Source organism: Pogona vitticeps, chromosome 5, assembly GCF_051106095.1.
Source record: "Pogona vitticeps strain Pit_001003342236 chromosome 5, PviZW2.1, whole genome shotgun sequence".
Classification (NCBI taxonomy): Eukaryota; Metazoa; Chordata; class Lepidosauria; order Squamata; family Agamidae; genus Pogona; species Pogona vitticeps.
The window spans coordinates 180,648,215-180,660,567 of NC_135787.1; the positions used below are offsets into that span (position 1 = coordinate 180,648,215).

At 37.6% G+C, this 12,353-nt stretch overlaps 1 protein-coding gene across 1 annotated transcript in view; it reads left to right on the top strand.

Annotated features, from left to right (window-relative positions):
- The window catches only part of CECR2 (CECR2 histone acetyl-lysine reader), a 147,433-nt gene extending 144,777 nt beyond the window's left edge, over positions 1-2,656 (top strand). Inside the window, exon 19 of the mRNA XM_020789089.3 lies at positions 345-2,656. Within this exon, the coding sequence (XP_020644748.3) occupies positions 345-350 (6 nt within the window). The 3' untranslated portion in view covers positions 351-2,656. The remainder of the gene's footprint in view (positions 1-344) is intronic.
- Positions 2,657-12,353: the final 9,697 nt, after the last annotated feature.

Consider the following 12,353-nt stretch of genomic DNA (forward strand, 5'->3'; position numbering starts at 1 on the left):
ATCATGCAGTCAATCACTTTACTATCAATTTTATATCTCTCTTGTTATGCTTATGCGTTCATGTGTTTTACTTTCAATTTTCTCTCCTAAACCTCTTTAACCTGTTCCTAAACCCTAACCTTCTCTGTACATCTTCTAGTCCCTGACTCTTTCTACCTTTCCCTAACTCCAACTCTCCCTAACAGTCTCTTCAACTCCCTCTAACTGTCACTCTAACTCCGCCCCTCCTGCTCTATCCTTGGCTCCTCCCACATCACCTTTTTGGATCCCGCTACAAGCCCCATCTTTTTAAAAAGTAATGATTCTGGAACAGGTGATGGTCAATTTTGTTTCTCTGTTTCTAGAGCTAGTCTAAGAAGTGAAGGATTTGAAGAAGATGAGAGCCTCCTGTGACTGAAGAAGAGTAAAGGAGATTGTGATTTCTACCATCATCTTTCTCAGCAGCATTTGGTTTCTAAGTACTGGTGGAACACAAGACCCTCCAAGGTGTGGAATTTTTCTGGATCTGAACCAGCCATTATGGCAGCCACAACAACTGGGAGTGTCTCAGATTATTGATTTACTTCTGCCAGAGGCTTGGTTTTCTTCAGGGTTTGAAGGACCTGTTTGAAAGACTTTAAAACTTTCATGACCTGCTAAAACTCAGGTATATTTTTCAGGGTGAAAGACAGGAGACTGTGGAAAGTACTTGTATTAATGTGTGTGTTTGAAATTGAATCCAGTTTACAATTTTTTAACTTGTTGCCTTTAAAAAACTTATTTCTGTTGGTGAATGTATTGTACGTTAGGATCAGAGCGGTAGGTCCAAAGCATTGAGAGCATAGCACTGGTTGATCATCAACTGTTTACAATCATGTCACACTGAAATCCCTTAGGAGAGGAAAAGTGCAAGAGATAGTGGAACCATACATGATTTTTTTTTCATTGGCATCATGTATTAGCAGTTGGGAGCCGAGGGGCTGCCTGATGTATCATCACAGGAATTGCTCAGGTAAAATCAATGTTCCCCTCTTGCTCATGGATGGATTGTATGCACTGTTGCTTCTTGCTAGTGTGAGACTGAGGAAATCAGGAACTAGAATTTCTGGAAACTGAAAAAAAATGTTGAGGTTGTACTAGCTTTTGCTCAATAATTTTCGAATGGGAATCATAAAACTGTGGATGATTCAGGTAAATTACTTAAAGTAAACATTAAACAAACCGCCTTAGTTACATCATTAAGCATTAAAAATCCTTAGTCCATAAAGTTCTAGGAAAGGAGAAATTCTTATGGAGTCTTCTTTAGCAGTCCTTCAGAACATTTGAATAAGGCAAAGAACAGATGCGTAGTGAGTTATTTGGTATCACTATAATTCAGCATGATCCTGTGAGAATTGTGCAGAAAGAGAAATTCTCCTTTGAACATATTTGATATAATAGAATATAAACATATCTCCTGAGAAAGGAACCACTTTTGATCCTATATGTAAGCACCACAACATATAAATTAAGGAATATAATCTTAATCCTTCTCTATGTTGCAAAGACTGTATATTTTGGACTTCAGAATTCTCTCTAAATTTGCCCAGCAGATCAAACTGTCAGTGACATTGCTATGACTGCAGGAACTGCAAAACTTGCATGTGACATTGATATGCTTGCAGACCAATGTGGGGATACCAGACCTGGGATAGTGAAGGTGTTACCAGCTGACACAAAACCATATAAAGGGGTTTTCTGCTGAAACTCTGATAGTGCTGTCACTTGCCAGGTTTACTGTCCAGGTGCGCCTAGTAAATGAAAAAAGCAGTAGAGAAATTATTGTGACAAGAAAGACTAAGGTTTGCAATGCTGCCTACAGTAAAATAATGTGGAAACTTGATTTGTATTTAGCAAATCTATGTTTCTAACCTGGCTAGGATGCAAATGCATTAGGGATACACATTTTCTGGGCACTACTTTATTCTGCTGATAGATTTTGCTCTCCCTGTTTTTTAAAAAAATTGGATTGTGCCTGCTGCAAGGTTGGAAATAAATCAAGTAATTCCTCTGCCCTGCCCGCTCTCCTGCTACTGATCCTTGCTTGTCTCCTTTCAGTGTAAGTTTGTAACTGAGCAGGAAAATCCCATGTCTGCTTGAATGTCTCTATTCAGATCTATGTCTAGAGACAGGAATGGGTGCTTATACAAGCAAGGAAAGAAAGATGTGAACCTATATCTTCCTCCCAGTCTCCCTGCAGGCACAGTGCCAAAGACAAGCAATAAAAAGGTTCACAACCACATCTCTAGTGACAATTAGGGTAAATTAGCACCAATGCAGTGCTATAGTATGTGGCTTATACATGTATTATAAAATATAATACATACAAACTCCTACATTACAGATAATACTTTTCATTTACATTTCACACTTCCAGATTACTGTTTGCTGGTTCTTTCATTAATTACCAGAACCTTAAGTCAAATCAGTATCCTAATAACATAAACTCACAAGTAGTTGCTATATGAATTTGGTGTGGGTACCAAAGTGCTCTCTATAGCAATTATTAAATATTATTACAATGGCTTTCCTTTCCCCCCCTAATTTCTTCTAGTCTCTTGTCTAATGAGTTCACAAATACACAAGAGAAAGTGTCATTCCTTGTGTGACCCAAGCTTTATTTTGGGAATAAAATCCAGTTACATAACTTTCTTAGTTTGTGAAACAAAAATTAAAAAAAAAAAGTCACCGCACTTTACAAACAACTGTTTCATTGTGAAATGTATTTTCAAAGGGACAAGTCAACTACATAAAGCAAATTAATTGCTGGTAAAAGCTTACTTCACAGTGAGCTTGTTAGAATGAGGTTAAAACCCCTTATATGGGTTTGGCAAATTGGAATTAATAACTATATACAGTGGTGCCTCGCTTGACGATGTTAATTTGTTCCAGCGAAATCACTGTAGAGTGAAAACATCATAAAGCGAAATTTAAAAGCCCATTGAAATGCATTGAAACCCGTTCAGTGCGTTCCAATGGGCTGAAAACTCACCGTCTAGCGAAGATCCTCCACAGGGGTGGCCATTTCCGGGTGCCTGTATAGCGAAAAATGGCTCCTAAAAACAGCGGGGAGCCATTTTGTACACCCTGCGGCCATTTTGAAACCCGATGATCAGCTGTTTTTAGATCATCGTAATGCGAAAATCGGTTCCCGAGGCAGGGAACCGATCATCATGAAGCAGATTTTTCCCATTTAAACCATTGATTTGCGATCGCAAAAACCTAATCGTCAAGCGATTTCCTCATTAAGCGAGGCACCACTGTACTTTTAGTAGCTCCTAGGAATTCGCAGTCAAAATAGAATATTGGCTCATTTCTTTCTTTCTTTCTTTCTTTCTTTCTTTCTTTCTTTGAAAACCTGATGAAAAGTTTTTGCTATTTCCCAATTTCTGCTGTTACTCTCTTGATATGAGTAGAATAGTAAACATAAGAAATTTTTGTATGACTGTGGTAGGAGATATGGCACAGCTACAATATTATCTGATTCAAGGCTTGGGCTTACTGTGATAAACCATCTCAAGGAATAGCCTTTGCATTTCCAACACCTGCTTAACATACAAATGAGGTACAGCCCATTCCACCAGTCCTGGAGGATCTTTGCCTTCCATACAAAGGAACGGGGGGGGGGGAGATAAAACTGTGGCATATGTCCATACATACTTCTCTCCCAGCTGTTGCAGACAAGGAACCCATTTACCTAAAGCAGTAGTTTTATAATAAAGAAGAAACATTTTAGTGGGTAATAGCACTAACATTACTTGAACTGTTTTGGGGTTGGTTTTCTCTCATGAAAACTAGGAATGTACATTAGAAATTAAAACCAATAACATTAGCTGGTATTAACTACCAGTCGTGATGATTAAACCCCCTTAGTTGTAGAAATGGTTTTATGCCTAGTAGAACCATGTTCTCAATCATAGTAGCTCTCCTACTATGAATGATATGGCAACAGCTTGGAATGTCTATGCCAAAATGTTGTCCATCTAATGGCTCTCTAGGCTTTAGATGTAAAAATGTCTTGTTGAAATAGAACAAGAGCAAAGTGTTTTCTTCTGACTAGAAAATGGGAGCAGTATTTAGAGAAATTAAGGGGGGAAAGCAAGATCTGTTTCCAAAGACTTATAGCTGAGTAACCTTTGTAGAGGGATGTAGTACTTTCTTCCTGTACTAGCATACCAATATGTAACTCATGAGTTTTTTCTAATACAGAATTCTTTGGCCTTTCTTTGACACCATAGTATGGTAAATCTGTACCGAGATGGACCATTAGTATTAGTACCTAATGAAATTTTCCACTTTCTTTAAACAGAAAGTCTTTACTTAGTATCATTGCCCTAAATGTGATGTTAGTCCTACCTAGAGTAGACCCGTTAAAATAGATGGCATCTATTAGTTATAATAACTAACAAAAAACCCTACTACTTTAAATTAATTTACTTTAAGTAGGACTAATTTTGGATTTACCCATTTGTTTTGAGAATAAGGGCTGATTCTGCCTTAACTTTCTTTACATATGATGTCTGAGTCTTAATAAGATAAATTAAGGAAGCAGCAACTGAAGACTAAACTTCAGTTACAAAATATTGAGTTACTCTAAAGGACAAGCAGGAACAGAAGCAGACAAGCAAATGGGGCATATCAATTAACTGTGTTAGGAATGTGAGAGTAGAAAAGAGAAATTTCTGAATCAGAATGCAGACATTTGTTGTGGGTTGAGTGATGAGCAAGATTCTATACTGAGCCAGTGGTATATTAATTTTTTTAACTTGGTGAGTGCAAAGTGAAGAAACAGTTGGAAAACATGTTCCTGCGTTCACATTGGGGTTTGGAAGTTTTGAGGCAGTAGCAGCTAGAAAAGTCTGAAGCTCTTCAGAACTGAAATTGCAAGCAGGCACCCCACCTTTCTCTGGAGTCTGTTTTTGTAGTCATGCCTCAAGCATTTTCTGGCTCTTTGTCACATTTTTCCAAGCCTAGTGTGTCATAGGAATGTAGGACGCTGCTTTATACTAAGTTGGACAATTAATATTAATCCAATATTGTCAGCTCTGACTGGCAGTGCCTTTGCAGAATTTCAGGCAGGATGCTTTCCTAGCCTTACTTGAGATCCTGGCATTCGCTGGTAGCTTCCTAAGTATTAACCAGGCCAGGTCCTTGTTTACTTCCAAAATTTGATGACATCAGGTATGTCTTATTTTCAAAACATAAGATACAGCTTCTCACCAAGTTTTGGGGCAGTCAGTGGCAGAAAGCCACAAACATTCACCCAGTACCAAGACCAAACTACAGTAAATGGTAAGCTTGGTGATGTTTGGACAAAGTAAAATGTGAACTGGGAACAAAGTAACAAAAGTGTTTCCTCCTGATAAAATCTTTAAAGCATAACTTAAGAGCAGTGTTTCTTGACATCAAGTCAAGTGCTATAGAGTAACAAAACAATTGATATCTTGTACAGTGGTGCCCCGCCTGACGAGGAAATTGCTTAACGATGAGTTTTTTGTGATCGCTATAGTGATTGCAAAATGATAATTCAATGGGGTTTTTTTGCTTCACAACGATCTAAAAACAGCTGATCAGCGGTTTGCAAAATGGCTTCCTGCTGTTTTGCTGACCTATTTTCGTTTTACAGGCATTGAAAAATGACCCCACTATGGAGAATCTTCGTAGGACGATCAGGTATTTCCCCCATTGGAACGCATTGACCAGTTTTCAATGCATTCCAATTGGTTTTTTTCCCTCTTGATGATGATTTCGCTGTACAGCGATTTTGGTGGAACGTATTATCGTTGTCAAGCGGGGCACCACTGTATATTCAGGCAAGATTCCACAAGAAGTCTGTGTATTTTTGAATTGTAATTATTGCTATTAAATTCTTGTTTATTAGTGATACAATACCAGATCCTCTTTAGGGAATTAGGAAAGGCTGCCAAATTGTTGCTGTAGATTAGATTACCTTGCTCTGTATTGTTATTGCTACCACAAATCTGAGCAGTGCTTTAGATTTAGCCCCGCTCTTAGCAGACCACAAGGAGTCACTGCCATTCTAAGAATCTCTACTCAGCAGTTTATTGAACAGCAGGGCATTCAAAATGTTTTGATGCTGATTTCTCCTTCCAAGTGTGTATAAATACAAGTTAGACTCACAGTAGCCCTTGCACCCCTACACCTGCCTGTGTTGGTGCTTTTCTTTTCTATAATACCTGATACCACGCTACAGCCTAACATAATTATTTAACAATTAAAAAATCATTCTGCCTTCACTTGCTTTCCCAGTTGTGTAGGAGACCTTAGAAGAAAACCACAGGATTCCATGGCAGGTGTGCAAAAGAGGCCATGTAGAAGTCAGGGACTATTTTTTCCCTTTGGGTCAGGCTCCTAAAATTTGCAACAAAACCAACATAATATGAATATTTGCTTTTCTGGTCCTTTTTACTGTACTGCTGAAATCTGTCTTTGTACAATGAGGTCAACAGAAAAGAAACAAAGTAGCCCTATAGCTGGGGAATATATCTGGCCTGAGAATATTCTGATTTCCATGTTGAATTTTGACAGTTCTTTGCCAATTTCTATCAGTCCTGAAATGTTGTTTTATGGGTCATTTGTGGTGTGGGGAGGGGGCTGTATTATTGTAATTAAGGTTGTAAAGAATGTAATTTGCCCATGTGGAGGGCATAAGGAAAAAAGGTTCCTGTCCGTGACGGCTCATGCTTGATTTGGTATTTGTCTACCTGGAGGCCTTTGAAGTTGGATCTTGGTTTCTGTAAAGCAGTTGAAACATCTTCGGATCAGCAGGACTATGAACCAATTTAAGAGACCTCTTATCATCAAGCTGTGAAATATATTACTGATAAACTTGTGGGAGGAGTCACACAAGCTCTGGGCTGCACATGGCAGCATTTGGCTGGGTAAGCAAACTCCTCAAATAGATCCTGAAAGGGTGTCAGCATGAGCTTTTCACACCACAGCAGACTGAACTTGTGGTGAAAAGAAGCTATGAAGAAATATCATCATTTGGAGAGTTCCCAACCGATCCAAGAGTGACTGATTGAATTCTTGTTCCATTTGTTCTCCTCTCTTTTCCCCAATTGGGGCTCAGGTACCTCACTCAGCTGCCTTTTCCACTGCTCCTGAAAAGCCCTGGTCACTTTGCCAGCCCATGGAGCATAGCATCAGGGAGCATTTCTTTCCTCCTTTGCTTCTGGAAAGAGCTGGGTTCGAACTGTCCTGGTCAAAACTGGAAAGGGGAATGCTATTTATTTTTATATTGTGTATATTTTGTCTCAGTCTACTGATTTCCGTGATTCCCTGAAGCACCAGTTACCTCAATAGTTGGTATAATATTGTGTGTTTGGGTAAGTTTTTTAAAGGATGCTTTTTTTAAAAAAAGCTTGATCCTCTGAGATCTGTAGATTTTTATTTCCACGAGAGTTTGTTATTTTGTATAAAGTATGTTCTTAAAATAGAAGCTAGTCCTGGTCTGTGTGTATTTCTTCTCCTCTATGAACTTAAGAAATCTACCTTACATTAAGACCATTGTTCTATATAGCCCTATGCTGTCTAATCTTGCTGGCTATAACTCTAAACAGTTGTCAGTCCAGGATCTTTCACGTCACCTGCCACTTGAAATGCTACAGATGCTGGTAATTGCACCCTAGCCATTTTCTGCATATGCAACAATGTAGTGTAAAGTTTATATCTGACAAGTTCAGTGATAAGGTCCACTTGAAAGATTAGTAAATAGTTTATTCTCTGCCCTGCAGTATTTGGAAGATACAACATTGATAATTCTGCAATAAAATAAAATTAGCCTGAACTCATTATTCAGTGAGAACAGCTATGGGACAGCAACTACTGTAATAAATTTAGATTTGAAAAGAATCCTATTGACTGTCATTTAAGGTACTTTTTTACACTGTGATTTCTGAATAAAGGGTATTAATTATTAGGCTAGAAGAGACCTGAATGAAATTTTATTGTCACACGGTAGATTAATTCTGCTGTACAAAAATCTCCTTAGCCTGGACTAGAACTTTTGGCAACCAAAAAAACTGTAGAAAAGAAACCTACAGATTGAAGAACTCCAGGTTATTCAAGTCAGGTCACATGAAAAGGCAAAACAAGTGCGATATTTGATGTGTACATCACAGTACAGGTTTCCTTTTATTGTTCATCTATGTAAAAACATTTTTGGCAGGTTTTGCTTCAACATTATGCAGTCTGAGTGAGATTATGCAGTATAATTGATCATTCCTTATAAACAAGATTAGGCAATATAGCTGAGGATTCATTATAAGCATATTCTTGTGTTTGTGAATATGTCTCTAATTTCAGCTGGTCTGGATGCAATGTAAATGAACAACTATTTTTTCATTCTTAGCTCATCATCTGCTAAACAGGAATAATGTCTGAGTTTGTTGATCCTTTTGAGATAAAAGGAGGAAAATGAACATTTTAAACAAGAACAGGCAAAACAAGAGCACTGGATTTAATGAAATATATGTCAGCAATACCATGCCCCTCCCCCTCATTTAAATAAAAAGGGGCAACATTTAAATTTAAATAAAAAGGGGCAAAATTACCAACAGCACAGTGAATAGACATGCATCTAAAATTATAGATAGAAGATGCTTCCAAATCTGGGAAATTAGATTTCAAAGAAGCTGGATATGCAGCATCTTGCTTAATACACTAAACAACACAGAGGGGAGCCAGTGAAGTTTGTAATGTAATCTTTATCTGCTTTTCCACATAGATGCCCACAGCATTTTCCTTTCCTGTTGGGTGGAGCACCCTCCATTCTCTCCTTTTTTAAAAAAAAAACTTTCTATAACAAATTCAGTGCCTAGGGATTGAAGAAAGTTCCATAAAGAAAGTTCCTGCTTTGTCAATGCAAAAATTATCTGCCTGGAATACCAGTAGATCAGACCAACAGCTTTTCATTCATACATTCATTCATTCATCAGTGTTGGGGAAAGAAATATAGTCCTTCAAATGTGTATTTTTGAACTTGAAGTCTCTTCAGTGTGCCTGGTGTAGCAACTCCACTTCCAATTATTGGTGCAAATTTCTATTAGCTGTCTTTTACATGGCCAGAAAAGCCTGCTCCCAGAGACCTTATAGGTTCTTACAAATATTGTAGCTCGCTGCCTGGAAGTTCAATGACTGATCTGGCTACTTTCCTTATCTATTCATTCAATAAGAAATGTTATAATAGGTTTTTGCTCTAAATTTCCTTTGCTGAGCTATGGAACCACTGGAAACTACATGAGATTTCACATGATCATCATCAGCTGCTGCTGCTGCAATTCTACACTGCCTCTTAAAATGAGCGATCCAAGATGAACTGTTCTGGTAGTAATCTCAAAGAGAATCACTCCTTCAAATCCATTAAAATGATTATGAGAGGAGGTTCTAATGCATGCCTTTGTTCCTTCAGGTCATACCAATGTTAATCACCCATTCATGATTCAGTATTTTAATCCCTAGAGCAGATCATTATTATAAATAGGAAGTGAGATGAAACATGGGAGGCACTGATAGATTTGGCAAGATGAAGCCTAGGAATTCCCTTGCCTTGGGCACACATTGAAATCATGACAATTTGGGAAGAAAATTACCTTACTTCTTTATAGAAATTCATTTCCAATTGCCTAAGGATAAGGCAATAAGGAAGCAGCAAGGAAGCATTCTGTCAGACACTCTTCCCCCCCCCTCCCCGCCGCGCAATCACTGCCTCAAATAGCCTTTATGGACAATGTACTGAAAACCTAGTAAGCATGGCCATCAGAAGCCAAATTTGAGGAAAAAATGGTTGAATTTTGTTTGGAGCTGCTATAAATGCCATGCACAATCCTTTCCAAGTGTTGTTAGCCACCCAGAGTGGTCAATTGATCAGATGGGTGGGATATAAATACATAAATATAAGGCAGTGGCTCCCAACCTTGGGTCCCCCAGATGTTCTTGGTCTAAAACTCCTAGCTGTGCTTGTCAGGATTTCCAAGGGTTGTAGTCAAAGAACATCTGGAGACCCAAGGTTGGGGACCACTGATATAAGGCATACACTGCAATATTTCTCAGTCTCTCAGGACCTAGTCAGGTATTGCTTGTATGGAGAGAGAAGTCAGAGGCACTAAGAGAATAACAAAGTGTGACACCTTTGAGATTAACAAAATCATTGCACATGAGTTTTGTGGATTATACTCCACTTCCTCAAACTTTATTAGTCCATCCACTCTTGTTTTTGGATTTTGTGCAAGGAGAATATGGGCTTTTAATTTAGTTGTTTTACCATGGAAAATGCCCTGAGTATATAGGATATGACCTACAACCCCATCAAGAAGATCTATAATCACTCAAATAGGACTGCACCACACTGACGACTGCATCCTCCTCTATCTGCTACATAATAATCTGAATTTGGCTCAAACTGACAATTTTTGGCCTAGCAAGCCACTAAATTTAATCTCCATCTTTCTGACATGGGAATTGTCATGTTTTTAGTCTCAGCCAAGTCATGTGCTTCTACAAAAGGCAGTGGGGATTAATTGACACCCTTTTCTCTATAGATGTGGAGAGTGGCAATTGACTGTCTATCCTAACATTTTATACGAACACACTTCCAGCTACTTTTACACAACAACCTTCCTCCAGAGATTCGGGCGGCCCCTTCGCTGGGTATTTTTAAAAACCAATTAAAAACTTGAATGTTGAAGCAGGCTTTCCCTCCAGTTAATACTTAACTTTTCCTTCTTCATTTTTCTTCTGTTATTTTCCTCCCATCTTGAAGAAATTGTTTATTTTTTCTTTCTGCTATATTGATCTGTCATTTTTATGTGTTGGAAGCCGCCTAGAGTGGTCGCAAGACCAGATAGGTGGGATATAAACAAACAAACAAACAAACAAACAAACAAATAAATAAATAAATAAATAAATAAATAAATAAATAAATAAATAAATAAATAAAATTTTACAAGTTTACTAGACTCCATCTTCTGAGATAATTTTTAACTATGGCTGATAAAGCCTCAGCTTCTAGTTAGGGTGGTATTTGAACTTCTTTGTTTCTACATTGCCCAGCCTGGAACTCTGAAGCTTGAGATTTTTTTTATATATATATATATATATATATATATATATATATATATATATATATATATATATATATATATATATATATATATATATATATATATATATATATATATATATATATATATATATAATAGTGGTCCAATAAATTGTTACCCATGCTTGTTCGTCTCAAAGGCATTAGTGGTCCAATAAATTGTTACCCATGCTTGTTCGTCTCAAAGGCATTACAGGACTGATTGTTTTTCATACATGCTGGAACTAACTTTCTCTCTTTGAAAGTTGTTATCATAAATGAATTTCAGAAAGATTCTGGACTCCTTTGGAAGGCAGATGACTAGCAGAATAATATCCTGGAACATTTTAGTTTTGTCTTGGCTAATTTCTGTGTCTACCAGTGCAGAGGGAAGAGCAGATTTAAAGCAAATCTCAGCAGGTGAGAACATATCATGATCTACACTATTTCAGTCCAGATAAATCATACAGAGAAAATCCATGTACACCTATTTCTCCACACAAATTGTCTTTGAACATACATATCACAGAAAGACAGAAGAAAGTTAACAGTTTGCTGATACAGCAGGATTGATGGGTTAGAGTTTTCTTACCAAATTAACAGAGTTAAAATGCCCATGAATGTACCTATTCAGGAAGAGTGATGCAGAAATGGAGGACTCTTCTGAATTTGTTTAAGGAAAATGGCTCTCATTTTGAAGATGTTGTGGGATATTTTGTTATTTTCTAAAAGCCTAACTATGCGCGCGACAACAGATCTTGAGGGAGTCTTAAGGGGGGAAAACTTTTCTAAAACGGTTAAATGTACTCTGAGGGTGGGATTTCCTTGCAATACAAATTTCAAAGGTATTTAGCTTCTTACCTGATTTGACCCTGGCTCCATATAAAAGCTAGAAGGAAGTGGTTAAAATGTGTTTCAGTCACCCTTGTATAGAAATAGATGAACAGCAAAGAATCTCTTAGCATCTTTAAAAAGTAAAAAACATTCCATAAGCTGCTATGGCAATCCATTTGCTTGTACTGTACTGTATTTAAAAATCTGCAGAGCCCTTAGTCTGTTCAAAGTAGAATAAACAAGCATCTTTATACGTACCTTGTAACCTATTCTTGCTTAAGTGAGACCCTTACAGTTCAAGATACTGTATATTACAGTACTTCAAACTACTCCACATCATGGAGAAGATACTGCAAGAAACATCACTGAAAATCATGCAGTTTTCCTGATAAATGGCTAT